A 19,829-nucleotide genomic window follows, 5' to 3' on the forward strand; every position below is an offset into this window, starting at 1 on the left:
AAGATCCCAATGCCATACCACTTTGCACCCATTCTACTGACAGCGATGAAGAAGGTTGACAATACCAAGTGTCGGTGACAATGTGGAGCAACAGGGACTCTCAGACACTGCTGTGGGAGTGTGAGTGGCCCCCACGGTGGAAAACACGTGTCTCATACCGAACCTCCAATTCAACCCTCCATTACACGCCCTGGAGAAACTCTCTTTCCCGTGGACCGAGGGACATGAACACCAGTGATCCCAGCAGCACTGATGGGGATAGCCGGAACTGTGACAGCCAGAGCCAGGCAGGAGACAGAAGCCACTCCAGCTATTTTAAGGGAGAGATTTTAATATAGAGAATTGCTAACTAGGTATAAAGTTGTTAACTGGGTGACTAAAGGGTTATAAAAAGAACGCTTGCAGGAAGCGTTTGCCGCCCCCAGGGCTGAGGGTAAAAAGAGAAGAGACTGAAATTATTAAAATATAGAAACAGAGGAGGAGCCCTGGGGAGTAAACTTCAGATATTTGAGAAGGGAGCTCTGCTCAGCTGGGGCTCATGTCTGGCACAGAAGGTTCAGATGAGGCAGGAACTCAGCTTTAGGGAAGGAGGCTCTGGGCCATCCGGAGCTGGTGTCTCTGGCTCTGGGGACAGGATCCCCCCCAGGACCGGGCTCTAGAGCCTTGAAAAGGGAATCTGTGCAGTGAGATAAATAAGCACTTCTGGCTGGGTAGTGCTCCCTGGAGCTGGGGCCCACAGGCAGCTACAGAGAACAGAGATGAAAAAGTAAGCTTTTTCTCTGTGCTCTAGCCCTGCAGTGTCTCTCCAGGCTCACCCTGCTTGCCGGTAAAGTCTAACAAAGTCCAACCCGGAGTGGCTGGTAACGCAGAGATGTGGTTTTTGGGGCCCCACCCCCAGCATCACAGAACAGGGTTTTTTTTTTAAGTATTTCTTTTTAGGGGCGCCTGGGGGATTTAAGCATCTGACTCTTGATTTCGGCTCAGCTCATGATCTTACGGGTCGTGGGTTTGAGCCCCACATGGAGCATGGAGCCTGCTTGGGATTCTCTCTCTCTCTCCCCCCTCTCTCTCTGCCCCTACCCCGCTCACACTCTATCTCTCTCAAAGTAAATAAATACACTTAAAAAAATTTTTTTAAGTATTTATTTTCAGTTGTGGTAAAATATAACATAAAAGTGCCATTTTAACCATTTTTCAGCGTGCAGCTCGGTGACATCAAGTATATTCACAGTGTTATGGCCCCGCCACCACCACCATCCAACCATAGAACTTTTCTCATCTTGCAAAACTGAAACCGTGGACCCTTTAAACAATAACTCCCCGCTGTCCCTTCCCTAAGCTCCTGGCAGCCAATCTTCTACTCCCTGCCTCTATGGATTGACTATGCAAGGTGCCTCATACAAATGGGATCGTACAGTGTCCTTCTGTGACTGGCTCATTTCACTTAGCATCATGTCTTCAAGGTTCACCCATGTGGTAGGACGTGCCAGAATCTCCTTCCCTTTCAAGGCTGATGGATATTCCATTTTATGTACATACCACATTTTGCTTATCCTCTCAGCTGTGGGACAGAGAAGTCTTTTTTTTTTATATTATCAAACACTGTCTTTTTTTTATATATTATCAAACACTGTATTGTATTAAAATCCCAGGTTAGTCTGACTGTAAGCATTGTACATACAACACATCCCCCCCCCTTGCCTCTGTATACAACAGCTTTACTTTTCCAAAGCCAGAAAAACAATATTCTAACAACATGCAAGTCGATTCTCAAAAATAAAAAGGCTTACCAATCATTGGACCATCGTAACACAAGACCTTTCACATTTTCACCTGCCTTATTTTTAAAGTCTTTCTTATAGGCAGATAGAACTTGTCAAAGTTATGACTCCAGCACCGCATACGACAGAGCGTTCTGTCACAGCCCAAACCTCATTGTCTGAGGTTACAGGACTGTCGCTGCCAATGCCGAGTGCGCAAAATGCCCTTCTCTTTAGTGTTTCTCTTTGCTTCTTTGAACATCTGGGTTGTATTCTTCAGGATCATTTCAGTTGCACATGAGGGCAGCCCTACTCAAGTCAGCTTAAGCAGAAACAAATCCGGTGTGCGTGGTGGAGGATGTGGTGGTGGAATTTCCTGGTTTGTGTCACTGGAAAGAATGGAGGAGTAACTCACACAATCAGGGACTAAAAAGAGCCAGCGCCCTTCCTCTCTGTCCATCTGTCCTGTGGCCCTTCCTCTACACCCCCCCCCCTTTTTTTTTTCCTACTGAGGTCAAGTTTTCTTCACCTGGTAGGGAGAGCACATGGCCATTTGCAGCACTCCCCCGCCTTGCAACCGCAATGGAAAGAACATCCAGATAGCGATCCCAGAGAAGGACTGTGATTGGCTCTGTTGAGTCACATGCCCTCCCGTTAGGCCAATCATGTTATTAGGGTGGTTATGAATCATTATTGGCCAGGCCTGGCCATAGGCCCATCCCTGTGGCTGGAGTGGTGACTGGGCCTGTTGCTTTCAGAGGGAGGAATGTGAAGGCCCTCTGGGAAGACAGAAAACAACTATGGAGTCACTGTGGGGTGGGGGAGGGGGCGCTAATTTTCCCCAGGGCAACACCAAACATCCTCTGCAGCACGTGGAGTTCTTCCTTTGTCTTGACAATCGCCTTGTGAGAAATGCCCAAGGGTAGGATTACTGCTTGCCAGAGGCCACGAATCCACTGGTGTTCACACCCGATATCTTATTTGTGCCTCACCAAAAACCCTGATGAGCCACTGAAAAGGAACCAATGCCACGGAGAAGTTGAGTGATGGGTTCAAGGACGCATAGCAGATGAGGGCAGAGAGGAACCCAGAGCCCTGGCTCCCCGACTCCCATTCCAGTGCTCTCTTCCAGCAGCATCACAGTCAAAAGCTTGGACAAGCAGGGGGAGAGTTCAAGCCCGGCCTCAGGCCTGGCCAGTCAAGGGAGGGAGCTTCGCCGGCTGTCTGCCCCTCGGAGGAGCTGGGCCAACGCCTTGGAGGAGATGGAGGGGCAGCCCCGGCTTTCAGAGCCCGCTCGAGCTCTGATGGGGGACGTCCCTCTGCTGGACGTGGCATCGTCCCAGTGAGCACTCTTAGCACGCAGTTCCTCCAGGACCCTGTGAAGATGCCTCAGTGTGAGCAGCAGTCTCTGGTCCTGAACCTGCATCTCAGCCTAGGAGAGAGAATGAGGGTGAGGGGGCTGGGCAGTCCCCAGAAAGCCTGTTCCTGTCGCTGGCTCCCTGGACACAAACCCACAACCTCACAGGAGCCTTGTCCACCAAAGCCTCAGTTTCTTCATCTGCAAAGTGGAAGGCACTTGCTTCCCTTTCAAGGCTCTCAGGAGAACTGAATGCGTTTGCCCGTGCTCTAAAATACAACATGCTCAACTACCAAGCTCTGTGAGAACCTTCATCATCATCATGGTTAAAAAAAAAAAAAAAATTAATGTTTATTTATTTTTGAGAGAGAGAGAGAGAGCATGAATGGGGGAGAAGCAGAGAGACAGAGAGGGAGGCACAGAATCGAAAGCAGGCTCCAGGCTCTGAGCTGTCAGCACAGAGCCCGACACGGGGCTCGAACTCACCAGCTGTGAGATCATGACCTGAGCTGAAGTTGGACGCTCAACCGGCTGAGCCACCCAGGCGCCCCAAATGTTATTCTTATTCACAGCCCCACTCTATGCCTTAATCCTCACTGCAACAAACAAAGCACTTTATAGGTATTAAAGTGAAAGCGACTTCGTGTTAAAACAAAGTAGAGTATACCTTGCAAGCAGGCGGGAGGAGCCCTTTGAAACAGCGATTCTCAACATAAGGTCCAGGGAAAGCTTGGGTCCCCAAAAACCCTTTCAGGGGTCAGGGAGGTCAAAACTACTTTCACTACAATCCTAAGACATGATTTGCCCTTTCCCTTTCATCTTCTTATGAACATAGAGTGGAGTTTTCCAGAAGGTACATGACACATGATATGGCATTTGATGGCATGCATAAGCGGTAAGAGAATCCAGCAAATTTCTATTGTAATGAGCATACTATTGTTTGGGGTTTTTTTTATTTATTTATTTATTTTTTTTATTTTTGGGACAGAGAGAGACAGAGCATGAACGGGGGAGGGGCAGAGAGAGAGGGAGACACAGAATTGGAAACAGGCTCCAGGCTCCGAGCCATCAGCCCAGAGCCTGACGCGGGGCTCGAACTCACGGACCGCGAGATCGTGACCTGGCTGAAGTCGGACGCTTAATCGACTGCGCCACCCAGGCGCCCCTAGGGTTTTTTAAGTTTTATTTAGTTTGAGAGAGAGAGAGAGAGAGCATGAGTGGGAGAGAGGCAGAGAGACAGAGGATCCCAAGCAGGCTCCGCACTCCCAGCGTGGAGCCTGAGGCGGGGGTTCGAACTCACGAACCCTGAGATCCTGACCTGAGCTGAAGTCGGTCGCCCAACCAACCGATCCACCCAGGCGCCCCTACGATCGTTTGTGTGTGCGTGTGTGTGTGTGTGTGTGTGTGTGTGTGTGTTTAATGCATTAAGTAAACACTTGGCATTTCTCAGTTTGGGCTTCTCATTCTGTCAACACTGGTCAGCGTAACTCACATGATAAGATGTTAAAACTTCACTTTTCTGACTGGGTAATTCTTACACACGATACAAAATTGCAAAGCCACAAAGGGGCATGTGGTGTAAAGTTTCCCCCACGTCCTCCCACCCCATGCTGCACTTCAGTCTGCTCCCCCAAAAGGCACCCCGGGGAATGGCGTCCCTACTGTCTGTCTGTCCGTCTGTCTGTCTCTCCAAGAGGTAATTATTAACATTACTTCTCCATTAGGGGAGTATTTTCTTGTCATGACAAATTATGTCACCAATGTGAATGGAAAGCCACCACAGGCGAGCAGCAGTGGTCCCAACAGAGTAGAGAGAAAACCACCTTCTGAGAACACGGGGGCTCCCCAGTGCCACCTCTTCCTTGATGTTGGGGAAAACCTGAAGTCTGTGTTGTTGTTTTTTTTAATTGTAGGGTTTTCCTGATACACGTTGTCATCCAATCTTTGGCACCAGCTTCAAGCACGGGCTCCTGAGGACGCAGTCAGGCACACGGCGTGGCCGCAGTGTTAGGGGAGGTGGGAGACTCAGTGCCTTTGGACTTGGCCGGAAACCCTGAGCAAACCGGCTTCAACAGGAGGCGGGGGTCCCACTCACCGGGCGAGGGGTCCTGGGGGCTGGAGCTCTGCACTGAAAGCTCTTTCCTGCCTCTGAAATGAATGGCCCTTAGTCATCAGACTGGTTTGCTTTGGCACAGTTCCCTCCCCTCTTTCAGGTCCCACCAGGTGTTTGGGGCTTCCGTGATCCCCATCACGTAAGGGCCACAGGAGGCGGGAGGGCCCTGGACTTTTCGTCTATGGTAGCGAGTGTTACCACTCTGCTCCCTCTGCCATGCCAAGTCACTGTCCAGGGCTGATCCTTCCCTGCTGGTCAAGTGAAGCCTCTTGGCTGGGCTGCAGGGGTGTCGTTATGGAGTTATGCGACTCCCTCTGATAGAAGACAAAATCGTCTTGACAGGGCAATTTACAAGACCGGGATCGGCAGGTGGAGACTCAAGGCTCCCGTCTCTTGGCATCATGTGGAGTGAGGTGCTTGGGCCTGGGAGGCTGCCCCCAGCCCTGCCTTGTTTTTCCTCTTTATGTGGTGAGAGAGAGGTACCTTAGCAGGTGGAAATCGGACTTTGGGTTCAGGCACCAAGCAGACTCAGCGTGGGTGCCCAGGGTTCAGGGGAGCGTAGGGAAGGGCCCTGCCCAGCCTCTGGATCCCTGGGGACTGTGAGAAGCTGCAGCTCCCACTGATGGAGTCCCCCCACCCCCACCCCCGCGCCACGAGAAGCCCTACTGGCTCAGCCCCTCCCACTGGGGTGAGGACAGGGTTGGGTCCCAGCTGGCCTGTTACCTGGCAACCGAGAAGGTCATTTTTGGACAATCCCACCTGTCCCTCCCCTGACTAAAAAGCTGGGCTATTGGGATCCAAACCTTGGGTGCCTTCTGAGATTCCCTGAACCACTTCTTTCTCTCTCTTGGCCGGTGTCCTCATGAGCTCTGGGGCATCCCTCTGTTTTTGGACTTGGAGAAAACAGCACGAAGAGAGGCATAAGGCCTGGCTTCCGGAGCAGCCAGCAAGGAACCAAGTAACATAATCCATGAATTCAGGAGGGGTAAGGCCCAGGGGGTGGACCTTTACCCACAGGAAACAGGAGACAGGAGTGAGCTGGGCAAGTACAGTTTCTCCTCTGTCCCCTTCCCCCAGGGTGCAGATTCCCCTTTAACCCCTGCATCCTGCAGAGAACATTGCAGCCAGGAAAACCAGCTGCAGAGAGGGCACTGGGCCTCTTGAGGTTCCTTCCAAAGTGGTGGCCTGCTTGGTGACACAGTGCATCGCCTCACATGGCATCGCCCTTTGCCACCACCCCCTCTTTCCCTCGTTCTCACCTCTCTAGGCTGCGCCTCCAAATATATCGTTCGTATCCCAATCCTTGTGCAGGTTTCTTCTCTCTAGAGGGCCCGGGCTAGGACAGTGGGTGTGCCCAACCTCCCCCTACCCCCCACCCCTGGGGCGAGGATTGTGATAGCCAAGAAGACACTAAGGGAATTACACCTGCCTCCTTACCAAACTATGACAGTAACCCCAGCAATGTCGGTTCTATTGCCATCCCATTTGTATGGTAAGGAAATTGAGGTTTACAGGGGTCAAGTCACTTGCTGGAGGCCACACAGCAGCAGAGCTGGGCGCGATCCCAGGACTCGGTGTAATTCTAAGGCCAGTCTGGCCAGCACTGCACCCAGAGCCTCCTCCTATGTAGGCCACGACCTACTTATCCCAGCACCTGAGACGGCGATTGTGTGCTTCATGGCTGGTATCAGAGGGGAACCTGCGGGGCCTATCCCCTGGTTCCAGGCTCTGCCCCCCGACAAGGGGCCCTAGGAGGGGGGCCCAGGGAACCTAGGAAGATATGGGTGGAGTTGTCAGGTAAAAAGAAATGCGAGGTCTTACCAGCTCCTTTCTCAGCCACTCCAGGGTCTGCCCAAGACTTGGGGTTGGCTCTTCTGCTGTTTCCATCTCAGTGTCCTTGGAGGAGACCTTGATACTGACCCGGTGATGGGCCCGAGGGGCCTTTGATTTGTACAGTCTCCTACCTGCTTCAAGTAGGGAGCAGGGTCTGCCTCAGTCACTGAGGATGGAGTTAATGAGAGCAGGAAGTGGCTTACGTTGGAAAATGTGGCTGGTTTTTTTTTTTTTTTTTTTTTTTTTAAAGGGCTTCAGTGCTCTGAAGGAGGGAAGGAAGGAGACCACTGGGGTATGGGCACCTCAGTGCCCAGTGGTTCCGGAATCCAAGGTCTGACGCCAAGAGGATCATAGTGACTGTAAAGCTTTAAATAATGACAATTATTACTATATTATTAATGATTAATTAATAATTATGAGACTAGGTGGCTCTTTCTGAAGGCTGGGTTTGCTCTGAGTGCTTTATATATATCTGATCCCATTTGGGGCAGATACTGCATCCATGTCCCTAATCCCCTCCCTCCGTCCTCACCTCTCCACAGAGTCTCGATAAAGGGACATCTTCACTTTCCAGGTCCCCTTGCTCCTGGGGTGTCCTTGCCCCCATTTCTAGAAAAGGAGATCAAAGCGGAAATTTGCTGTTAGACTTCTAAGAAAACTTATCTTCCCGATAAAAGGAAAAATGTCAATGAAGCTCCCCCTTGTACTCCTACTGTCTTCCCCTTCCTTCAGCCTGGAATGTGGATGTGATGCCTGGAGCTACGGGAATCGTCTTGCAACCTAAGACAGAGACCAAAAAAATCGTGGAGACATTAGAAACCACCGAGCCACAGAATCACCAACAGCATCTGCCTATTATGTGAGATGATAAAACTTCCTTTTTAATTGGGCAAACAGAGGCCAACAGATACACCATTTATTCTTCACAACATACGGTGAAGTGGGTATACTTTAGTTGTTTCTTTCAACAAACACGTATTGACATTACTACATGCCAAGTTCTGCTCTCGGCTTTGGGGATATGTCCCCGAATCAAATGTCCTGGAGGACATCATAGTGGATAGAGAAAACAGTGATCACATTGATATTATGATGAAAATACACAGGATCTATGCCTACATAGAGTTTAAAATAACTTATTCTGTCCACATGAACGAGGTACCCCAAACTAAGAATTAACATGGCGGTCCCAGATAAAGAGCAGAGGGGACCAGCAAAACTCATTTCAGGGGGATTTGCCCTCAAGCCAGGCTGCACAATCTGTCCACAAAGCTTCCCTCCAGAGGACTTCAGAATTCAGAATTACGAGACGCACAAGGAAACCATCAACCATAAGGGAGAGTCAGCAGCCGCCATAGACGGCAGGGTTAGGCCCCTCTTTTCCGAGCAACTTCAAAGGAAGACAACAACAAAGTATTTTGCAAAGAATTAAATTCATACAAGAAAGAATAAAAACATAAGGAAAAAGCACCGTTAAAAAGGCAGACTCAGGGCACCTGGGTGGCTCAGTTGGTTAAGTGTCCGACTCTTGATTTTGGCTCAGGTCATGAGCCAAATGAATAAACATGAAAAATAAATAAACATTTTTTTTTAAAGGCAGATTCAAAAAAGAACTAAATAGAATTTATAGAAGCAAAAATGAAGGCAAACGTGTATAAATGAAAGAAAAAAAGAGTGTACCTTTGGAGTAGTCCCAGAAGACAGAGCGAGGGTAGTGAGTACAGGACCTAGGGAGGCAGCCTGGGACTCCGTGGGAGGAAACTTCTGCACAGAATTCTGCCAAGCTGGCATTCAGTGGAGTGCCCAGGGCAGTCTGGATGCTGAGGGAAGGGGAGGAGCTCCACTGGCTTGGAGGCGGGACCTGGGGCTCCTTCCAAGCATGAGATGGACCAGACAGGAAAGGGTGGCCATTCAGGAAGCCAGGACACCTGGGTTGTAACCCCAGCTCTACCAAACTTTGTGTGTGAACTTGGACCTCATCCTTTCCATCTTAGGTATAATGAGATTCAAAGTAGTTACTAAATTGAGTTGTAAGAAATGTCACATTTCTTGTGCCCTGGGGTTTACAGCCTGAGATTCATTCTGCCACACGCAGAACAGATTTTGGGTGCAATTTCTCCTGGTTCCGTGGTCACTCTTTAGAACCGGAGAGGGTCCAAGAAACTCTCGTCTGCCACGTTGGCCAGAAACAATTTCTTCCAGGCTGTGTGTCCCATGACCCTGTAGTGCCCCCAGCCAGAGGCAGCCATCTACAGATGGGACAGGACGGGGTGGTTTGTGGGTCACGGTGTGAAAGGAGCTGAGTCCGGGGTGGTGACCAAATGACCCAATCAGATCTTCTCTCTGAGAAGGTGAATAAAAGTCCATCCCTTCAAACAGCAGTCATTTATTTTCGCTCTTGAGTCTGTGGGTCGACTGGGATGGTCTGCGGATCTGCAGCCCCGAGCCCGCTTTGTGGAATCACTGGGTTACTGGGCCATGTTTTCCTCTTGGCAATGGCAAAGGGTAAGAGGGCAAGTGGAACCATACAAAGCCTCTTAAAGCCTAGACTCGGGACTGCCACTGTTTTCTTTGCCACGTGCCACTGGACAAAGGGAATCACCTGGCCAAGCTCAAGGTTAAGAGGCAGGGATGTGCACTCCACCTACAAAGAGATCCTGGCGAGCATGTGGAGTTAGGGAGGAGTGGAGAAGAGGGAGCGCCAATTCTAGACCAGGAAGGAAGTTAGTTCAGGAGGGGGGCCCTGGACCTGGGGGGGCCCAGAGGGAAGGCGGCAAGCAGAAACCAGGAAGTGGCAGGAGCTGGAGGCAGAAAGAATTGCCGTGGCAGTGGCAGGAGACATGGAAAGAACCAGAGAGATGGTGATTTCGGAATGACGGTTGAAGGATAATCTAGGACCACCAACATTTATTGACCTTCTGCTCTAGACCAGGCATCACGCTAAGCCCTTGACATACAGAACTCCGTTTCATCCTCAAAATCTTATGGCCGCAGTTCCCAAACCATGTGCCAAGGCACCCCAAGGGACTGCAGAATACTCACGGGGGCACTGCGAAATATTTTTAAATTTTGAGGGAGATACAAAAACCTCTAGTGGCTACTGGACAAGCTATTAAGGTGTTTGAACCCAAATGTTTAACAAACAGCCCTTAGGTGTTTCTTTTTTTTTTTTTTTTTTTTTTTATTTATTTTTGGACAGAGAGAGACAGAGCATGAACGGGGGAGGGGCAGAGAGAGAGGGAGACACAGAATCGGAAACAGGCTCCAGGCTCCGAGCCATCAGCCCAGAGCCTGACGCGGGGCTCGAACTCACGGACCGCGAGATCGTGACCTGGCTGAAGTCGGACGCCTAACCGACTGCGCCACCCAGGCGCCCCCTTAGGTGTTTCTTTGAGCCTGGCACACTGTGAAGAAAATACTGAGCTTTGGGGTTAACAAACAGCCCTTAGGTGTTTCTTTGAGCCTGGCACACTGTGAAGAAAATACTGAGCTTTGGGGCGCCTGGGTGGCTCAGTCGGTTAAGCGTCTGACTTCGGCTCTGGTCACTATCTCGCAGTTCGTGAGTTCGAACCCCGCATCGGGCTCTGGGACGCCAGCTCGGGGCCTGGAGCCCGCTTCGGATTCTGTGTCTCCCTCTGTCTGCCCCTCCCCTGCTCACGTTCTCTCTCTCTCTCTCTCAAGAATAAACAAACATTAAAAATTTTTTTAAAAATTACTGAGATGCTAAGGGTGCTGTGAACTTCTGCCTGTAAGGTCGGTACCATTGTTCTCCGCACTTCATAGTTGGTCATAGATAGATCCTATTATCAACCTCTTTTACCGATGAGGAAACTGAGGCTCCAAGTGGCATGGATTTTTCTAGGATCAACCAAGCAGGTGAACAACAGGGCTGGAACGAGAACCTGTCCTCCCTGACCTGCGTGGGAGGATCTTGCTTGATGTTACAAAGTAGTGGGGGGGGGGTCGTGCAGGGGCTCAAGCCAGGCCATGTTCTGTCCCCCTGGGCAGGCCCGGTGGCTTCTCTGCCCGACACAGTAGTGGTGTTGATAGGAGCTCTTGGCACTTAGAATCTGACGCTCTGTCCTTGGCCTTTAGCACTGATGCCTCATCACCCTGGAAAGCCATTTCTCGTGGTTAACTCGTTTTGATGCATTTTCATTGATTTTTAATCCCACTCTCAAGATGCTGGCTCATAGCACATTTCACTTCACAGACGCAGCAAGGCTTGGCACACAGGGATAAGTCTGGTGGAGCCGGGAGGCCCGGAAAGGGAGAGGCTTAAATCCCTGAGCGGGGGGGGAGAGGTCCTCACCAAATAAAAAAGCCAGAATGGCCATCCATTCATCATCCATGGGCAGCTAATAACATGGCTTCCATGTGCCAAACCCTCCACTGGGTGCCGTGGGTATATAGTGGTGAGCAAGAAAGACCACGCACGTGACCGCTGGGGCTTATAAGGTCCATTAGCAATCAGAGGGTTCGAAAATTGTTCTTTATACTACAAGAATGGCATAGATATAGATGTAGATATAGATATAGATATAAATTAGGTATATAGATATAGAGGATATAGATATAGATATAGATATAGATATAGATATAGATATAGATATAGATATAGATATAAATTAGGTATATAGATATAGAGGATATAGACATAGATATAGATATAGATATAAATTAGGTATATAGATATAGAGGATATAGACATAGATATAGATATAGATATAGATATAGATATAGATATAGATATAGATATAGATATAAATTAGGTATATAGATATAGAGGATATAGATATAGATATAGATATAGATATAGATATAGATATAGATATAGATATAAATTAGGTATATAGATATAGAGGATATAGACATAGATATAGATATAGATATAAATTAGGTATATAGATATAGAGGATATAGACATAGATATATAGATATAGATATAGATATAGATATAAATTAGGTATATAGATATAGAGGATATAGACATAGATATAGATATAGATATAGATATAGATATAGATATAGATATAAATTAGGTATATAGATATAGAGGATATAGATATAGATATATAGATATAGATATAAATTAGGTATATAGATATAGAGGATATAGATATAGATATAGATATAGATATAAATTAGGTATATAGATATAGAGGATATAGACATAGATATAGATATAGATATAAATTAGGTATATAGATATAGAGGATATAGACATAGATATATAGATATAGATATAGATATAGATATAGATATAAATTAGGTATATAGATATAGAGGATATAGACATAGATATAGATATAGATATAGATATAGATATAAATTAGGTATATAGATATAGAGGATATAGATATAGCTATAGATATAGATATAGATATAAATTAGGTATCTAGATATAGAGGATATAGACATAGATATATAGATATAGATATAGATAGATATAGATATAGATATAGATATAGATATAGATATAGATATAAATTAGGTATATAGATATAGAGGATATAGACATAGATATAGATATAGATATAAATTAGGTATATAGATATAGAGGATATAGACATAGATATAGATATAGATATAGATATAAATTAGGTATATAGATATAGAGGATATAGATATAGATATATAGATATAGATATAAATTAGGTATATAGATATAGAGGATATAGATATAGATATAGATATAGATATAGATATAGATATAAATTAGGTATCTAGATATAGAGGATATAGACATAGATATATAGATATAGATATAGATATAGATATAGATATAGATATAGATATAAATTAGGTATATAGATATAGAGGATATAGACATAGATATAGATATAGATATAGATATAGATATAGATATAAATTAGGTATATAGATATAGAGGATATAGATATAGATATAGATATAGATGATATAGATGTAAATAGACATTGAATGAATGAATGAATTTGCAGATGAAGAAACTGCTCCACCGGAAATGTGAATTGCCCATGCAAGTCAGCAACTATGGTAAAGCAGGGTGTCCCTCAATATCCCTTCTTCCGTTCACACATGGCAAAAGACTACATTCCCAGACTGCCTTGCAAGTGTAAATGTGGCCACGTGACTCAATCCTGGCGGATGGGACAGGAATGGAACTGATGGGTGCAATCTCTGGGCTGTGCCCTTAAGAAGAAGGCGGAGGAAGGTTCCTGCCCCCTCCCCTTGTCCTCCTTCTGTGGATTGGACGTAGTGAGTGGTCGGAAGGGCTGGAGGTGGAGCAGAGCCTTGGACCACAAGGTAGAAGATGGCAAAACAACAAGATAGAAGGAACCGGGGTCTCTTGTGATCGGTGAAGCCACCAGCCAGCCTTAACTGCCAAGTGCACTCTAACATGAGAGAGAAATCAGGTCATGATTGTTCCGGGTCTCTTTATTACAGGAGTTAAGCCAGTGTCCTATAAAAACAGCAGCAGAAGCCGGGCCCTTGATTTCCCCTCCGTCACGTCCTTTCCGCAATCTCCTCCCACCTATGTGCTTTATTTTCTCACACACGTTTTCTTGGCCATGACCTGATCTGCTCCTCTGTGAAGTTCGCAAGCACGTGCGAACATGCCAACCACAGGGAGCACAAGAATGGAGTACAGCTGGCTTGGGGGGCCCGACACCCCCTCTCCTTCTGTGGCTGCGTGTCCCCTTCCAGCAGGCCCCCACTTGGGCCCAGACAAACAAGACCGGTAATCCATCACTTGTCTGCTGCCTGCGCCCTGTATCTCTGCATTCGTAGGTCCCCGAGCCCGGGCCCGGCACCCCGCGTCCTGTAGCAAATGCTCCCCGAGCCGTGTCCATATCCTCTCAACACCCACCTTCTCCGTATGTGTCCAGGCCTCCTACCGCAAAGCACGCCTGACCCTCTGCTTCGGAAACGTGCTTGACCTGTGCGGAGGACCTGTACGGACCGGAGCACGGGAACAGCCCTCCGCAACGACAAGCCGCGGTCAGTGGGTAGAGACCTCCCTTCCCTCGGCGCTCGGGAATCCAGCTGGACTGAGCCTCAGCTGCCCACAGCAATCACAGGCTCGTCGATGCACCTGCAGTGTGTTAGAAGCCTTCCCTTCTCTCTCACTTTCCCATTCCATCTGCTGCGCCCCCTGGGACCACCTCCCAAATAAGCCCCTTGCCCTCAAAGTTTTGTCTCAGGTCTGCTTCTCAGGGAACTGAGGCCACAATACGTCCTATCCTCGGGTGCCCTGTCCACATGGGTCCCGTGCATCTCTTTCTGAGCACACCTGTGCTGCCCTTGAGTGTCCTATGCGTGGTATACTAGCCCCTGGTACACAAGTGCCCCGTATACGTGTGCCTTACACACACCTGTCCCATATCCAGGCATCACAGTCCTACATCCCTACCTCCTAGGTCAGGGGCGTGTGGCCCCTGCCCCCAACGAGGTGGTGGAGACTCGAGTGAAGCAGAATGAGACAGGGGGAAGAAGGCCTCCTTGACCCCAGCTGGCCTTGGGGGCGACTCGGATGCAAGTTGCCTGGTTCTTCCGAGCCCCGGTTCCCTCTCCTGGTGAATAAGCTCCAGCTCTAAGCTGTCCTGGGACCAGGGAAGATGACCCAGCACGGGGACTGGTGGCACGCAGGAGGTACTCCATCAAGGCCCCCCCTCCTTTCTTCCTGGGCCCACCTTCTCCCGAGGGGTGCTTTAAATGCAGTTAACCCAGTGCCTCCAGCGCCCGGAGCCTGTGCTGGCCTGGGGAGAAGGACCCGTGGATGAGAGAAGACGAGGTCCCTGTCCTCACAGAGCTGCCAGGTGGAGGGGCTCGCTTTTGCAGAGCCTGGGGATAGGACTCTCCATTCCCCTTCTTTTTTTTCTCTCCAGGGCAGGGAGAAATCACAGCACCCAGGTTTTTCACTCCCCAAGGCTGGGAGCTTCAGACTGACCAGGTGGAGAGGAAGGAAAAGAGGGCCAAGGTGGCTGAAGAGGTAGGTGTGTGTGTGTGTGTGTGTGTGTGTGTGTGTGTGTGTGTGTGCGCGCGCGCTCTCTCTCTCCAGGGCCTGATGCATACACGGCCACCACCTCATTTCCTCCGGTCCCTGAACCGTGTCCCATTACCGTGATATCAGAGCCACTCCCTGAAAGCATCAGAGCTCCAGGAAAACCAGGTGAGCCAGGATGGTACCAGAAGGTAAATATAAAACGAGTGAGCCAACCCAAACACCAGAACTCAGCAAGATGCCCAGAGACGGACAAAAGTGAGTGCGGTAGGGCACAGTAGGATGTGGCTGGAACTTGAGGTCTATCTGAGGTCCCCAAATCAATCTGGAAGCCAGAGGCCCTTGGTTCTGGTTGTACTTCTGCTAACCCTCAGTGTGGCCATAGGACAACCTTTTTTCTCTTTGGCCACTCATGTATTTTCTTTCTTTCTTTTTTTTTAATTTTTTTAAATGTTTGTTCATTTTTGAGAGACAGAGTGTTAGCGGGGGGGGGGGGGGGGTGGCGTGGGGAGGGGGGCAGAGAGACAGGGAGACACAGAATCCGAAGCAGGCTCCAGGCTCCCAGTGGTCAGCACAGAGCCCGACGCGGGGCTTGAACTCACGAACCGCGAGATCATGACCTGAGCCGAAGTTGGACGCCCAACCGACTGAGCCACCCAGGCGCCCCCACTCATGTACTTTCTTCTCAATTTTTGCCTACTACCTCTACATTGATTTACTTATACTGTATATGTCTTTAAACTGACCATATTAGAGAGGAATGGTTCCCCTGACAGAAAATCCCAACTAATAGTGTTTCCATAAGATAGGGGTTTATTTCTCTCACAAATAAAAGTTTGGGAAACTATTTCATGATCATCTGGGATCCAGATTCCTTCAATTTTGTTGCTTCTCCACCCTAATGTGCTTCTACCTCATGGTGCAAGCTGGCTGCACAAGCTCCAGCTATCAGGTCTGCATCCCGGCAGCAGGAACAACAAAAGAAGAGAAAGAGGGCATATCCACTTCCTTTGAGAACACTCAATACATGGAGTGCCTGTGTGGCTCAGTCAGTTAAGGGTCTGACTCTTGATTTTGGCTCAGGTTGTGAGATCAAGGCTGGCATCAGGCTCTGCTCTGGGTGTGGAGCCTGCTTAAGATTCTCTCCCTTTGGGGGCGCCTGGGTGGCGCAGTCGGTTAAGCGTCCGACTTCAGCCAGGTCACGATCTCGTGGTCCGTGAGTTCGAGCCCCGCGTCAGGCTCTGGGCTGATGGCTCGGAGCCTGGAGCCTGTTTCCGATTCTGTGTCTCCCTCACTCTCTGCCCCTCCCCCGTTCATGCTCTGTCTCTCTCTGTCCCAAAACAAACAAACAAACAAACCAAAAAAAAAAAAACGTTAAAAAAAAAGATTCTCTCCCTTTGTCTCTCTCTCTCTCTCTCCCTCCCTCTCTCTGCCTCTCCCCCTCGGCCCCTCCCCCACTCGCACATGTGCGCGCGCTCTCTCTCTCAACCCCTGCCCACCCCCCACAATACATTTTGCCCACATACTACCTCCTCTGATAGTCTAATGGCTTAGTGTCCATTTCGTCACATCTAACTGCAAGGGAGGCTGGGAAATGGAATCCTTATTCAAAGGGCACTGTGCCAGGTGCCCTTTCCCAGTGGGAGAAAGGGAGAGTAAATATTAGAGGAAACCAGCAGACTATGTTGCCCCAACTTTTATAGAGACTCATTTTCTTCTGTTTCACTCTAAGCTATATTATCCACAATATCTCTGGTTTCATGAACTAGTTATATATTTTCTAAAACACATTAAAATAAATACCTAGCCATACACACACACACACACACACACACACACACACACACAAATACACGCACACACACACAGATATCTGTGTATAGATATAGATACACTCTAGAGGTGCGAGACTGTTACCATCCCCGGTGATCTGTGCCTGTTGGTATTCATACCCTTATGTAGACCCCTCCCCTCGACTCTGGACTAGACTGTCACCTGCACTAAAGCAACAGAATACAGCAGAAGTGACAGTGTGCCTGTTTCAACCCTCAGCTTTAAGAAGCTCCAACAGCTTCTTCTTTCGTACCCGGGGGAGAGTCGAGGGCCATTATCAAATCTCTGACCACCTTGAGACCGCCATTGTGTGAGGAAGCCCAAGCTAATTATCTAGCGACCACGTGGAAGAGAACAGAACAAGCCAGCTGACACCTGACAGTGAGAACCAAGTCCCACATACGTGGTGATGTCTGAGTGTTTCTGGCCACCTCCCAGCTGTCTGGACCGTTCCAGCTGACACCAGGTAGAGCAGAATTGAGCTGTCCCTGCTGAGCCCAGCCCAAAACTGAGCAAATAGATGGTGGTTTTCTTTTAAGCTGTTAAGTTCTGGGATGGTTTGTTATGCAGCAATATATAACTAAAACACATTTATCTATAGAACACCTAAAATCATGTTATGCATCATTGCTCTTTTGGAAAATGCTGGATTAAGTGATGCTCTAATGTTCTAGAAGAGCGCACACTCTCTCTCTCGGACTCAGATATCACCAGATAGATGCACAAACAGGAAACTGATCGAAGATTGCGGCATGCCAACACGACCACAATAATCTCCCAAAGGGTTTCTGTTTCTCTCTTGTCCCACCTGGGAGTAGCTGAAGAGAGAACGTTTTTAAAATGCAGATCTGATCACAGCACTCTCCTGCTTACCACCCACGGCAGTGTGCAGAAGGGGTCTCCTCAGGTCTGACTACACACTGAGTCAGACCACAGATGACCACGAGCCACACTTGACGTTGACCTACTCTGAAGGATGCAGGACAGGAACCTTAGCTTGCTAGCGAGGCACTCGAAGAATGCTAGCACCAGGCACTTCTGTCAGTGGGGGCCTCATGGGAGCCAATACCTTTGCACCTGCCGGGTGATACGAGTTAGCATCCTCAGGAAGCCCAAAGTACGATTTGCCACCAAGTAGTTATCATTCCTTTCAGTCCAGATGTAGTTTACCAATCTCTCTTCCTGTTTTTATTTCAATTATTATTTAAACAATTTTTTTGACGTTTAGTTTATTTTTCAGACAGAGAGAGACAGAGCATGAGCGGGGGAGGGGCAGAGAGAGAGAGGGAGACACCGAATCCGAAGCAGGCTCCAGGCTCCGAGCTGGCAGCACACAGCCCGACGCGGGGCTCGAACTCACAGAGGGTGAGCCGAAGTCAGACGCTCGACCGACTGAGCCACCCAGGAGCCCCTTAAATTATTTTTTTAGAACAATTTTAGATTTATGGAAAAACTGGGAAGGTAGTATAGAGAGTTCCCATATATCTGGCGTCCAGTTTCCCTATTATTAACGTCTCACATTAGTACAGGACGCTGGTTACAATGAATGAACCAATACATTATTAGTAGCTAATGTCCATACTTACTCAGAGTTCCTTAGTGTTCACCAGTGTCCTTTTTCTGGCCAGGATACCACACAACATGCCTCTTTAGGCTCCTCTTGGCTGTGACAGTTCCTCAGGCTTTCCTTGTTTTGGATGACCTTGACAGTCCTGAGAAGTGGTCAGGCATTCTGCAGAATGTGCCTCAACTGGGATTTGTCTGATGTTTATCTCATAAGTAGACTGGGGTTGTAGGTTTGGGGAGGAGGAACACTGAGGTAAAGTGCCATTCCCATGACATCGTATCAAGGGTACATGCTATCAACACAACGGGCTGATGTTGACCTTGATCACGCGGCTGAGGTAGTCAGTTGGTCATGCTTCTCCCCTGTAAAGTTACCCCCTCTTCCCACCGTACTCCCTGAAAAGTCACTATGCTCAGCTTACACTTCACTGGGGAGTTATGTTTCCCCTCCTTGGGGATGAAGTTATCTATACATTTGGAATTCTGTGTGGGAGATTGATCTCTTCTCCCCTCCCCCTTTTTGTTTTCGTTGGTCATACTTCAGGTTTATGATCCAGTACTGCCTTATTTTATTTGTTCAAAATTGTCCAGCTTTTGAAAGCTCTTTCAGCTGCCCCCTATATCCTTTGACACACCCCATCAATGTGTGTGTGTGTGTTTATGTACTGCGTGTTTTTTGTATTGAAGGACTTCCTTACTTCCTGGCACTCTAACGCACCCCATGCTCATGTTGTGTATGTTCTGTTCCAGTCCCAGAATTAGCTGTCTCTCCCTGGTTCCTTATGTTGGTGAACGGTATTGGAGACCAAATCTGGGGACCACATGTGCTCACTGCTGTGCGCTATCACTGTCCAGGCACCTGTTTACCTACCTGGGTGCATACACATATTTATAAGCATTTCTACATGTAATCTTCTGCATCTAAGTTAAGCTAAACAGGAGTTCCTACTGATAGCTCCAATTCTAATCAATTACCATATGGCTCGTTCCAGCCTCTTCCTCAGGGGTCATTTTTATCATAGCAATGTTGCCTAGTAACATAGTGGACATATGTTTATCTGTTTCCAAGGAAACAGAGCTAGATAGTTAACCAAAGGTCAAATTCTCCTGCAAAAGAGGAAAAGGTTTTGTTAACCCTTTACTCACACGGATCAGTGGCTCTCACTGCTTGGAGGGTGAGAACAAGCTTTGGCCCGTGAGTGAGCGAGCGAGCGAGCGGGCGCTGCAGTGACCTGGCTTGCTGACGGTCCGGAGTAGATAAATGCTATGGAGAAAAATTCAGAGTTAAGGAGTAAAGGGAGCTGGGGCACTGCTAGTTTTTTAAATGTTTATTTACTTATTTATTTTGTTTTTATTTAAAAAAAACTTTTTTTTAATGTT

General features: G+C 48.1%; 1 protein-coding gene across 2 annotated transcripts; it reads right to left on the reverse strand.

The window, feature by feature from the left end:
• Nucleotides 1-1,126: 1,126 nt before the first annotated feature.
• Nucleotides 1,127-19,339, reverse strand: C9H20orf202 (chromosome 9 C20orf202 homolog). 2 transcript variants are annotated; one of them, XM_058685149.1, is made up of 4 exons: nucleotides 18,470-19,339; nucleotides 7,596-7,843; nucleotides 7,052-7,126; nucleotides 1,127-3,192 (listed from the first exon to the last, which is right to left on the reverse strand). In XM_058685149.1, the coding sequence occupies exons 2-4, from the start codon at nucleotides 7,668-7,670 to the stop codon at nucleotides 2,959-2,961; spliced, it is 384 nt and encodes a 127-aa protein (XP_058541132.1). In that variant the 5' UTR covers nucleotides 7,671-7,843; nucleotides 18,470-19,339; the 3' UTR covers nucleotides 1,127-2,958. The 2 variants fall into 2 exon arrangements, with proteins under 2 accessions (XP_058541132.1, XP_058541131.1); XM_058685148.1 differs by lacking the exon at nucleotides 7,052-7,126.
• Between the last annotated feature and the right edge of the window lie 490 nt (nucleotides 19,340-19,829).

This window comes from Neofelis nebulosa, chromosome 9, assembly GCF_028018385.1.
Source record: "Neofelis nebulosa isolate mNeoNeb1 chromosome 9, mNeoNeb1.pri, whole genome shotgun sequence".
Lineage (NCBI taxonomy): Eukaryota > Metazoa > Chordata > Mammalia > Carnivora > Felidae > Neofelis > Neofelis nebulosa.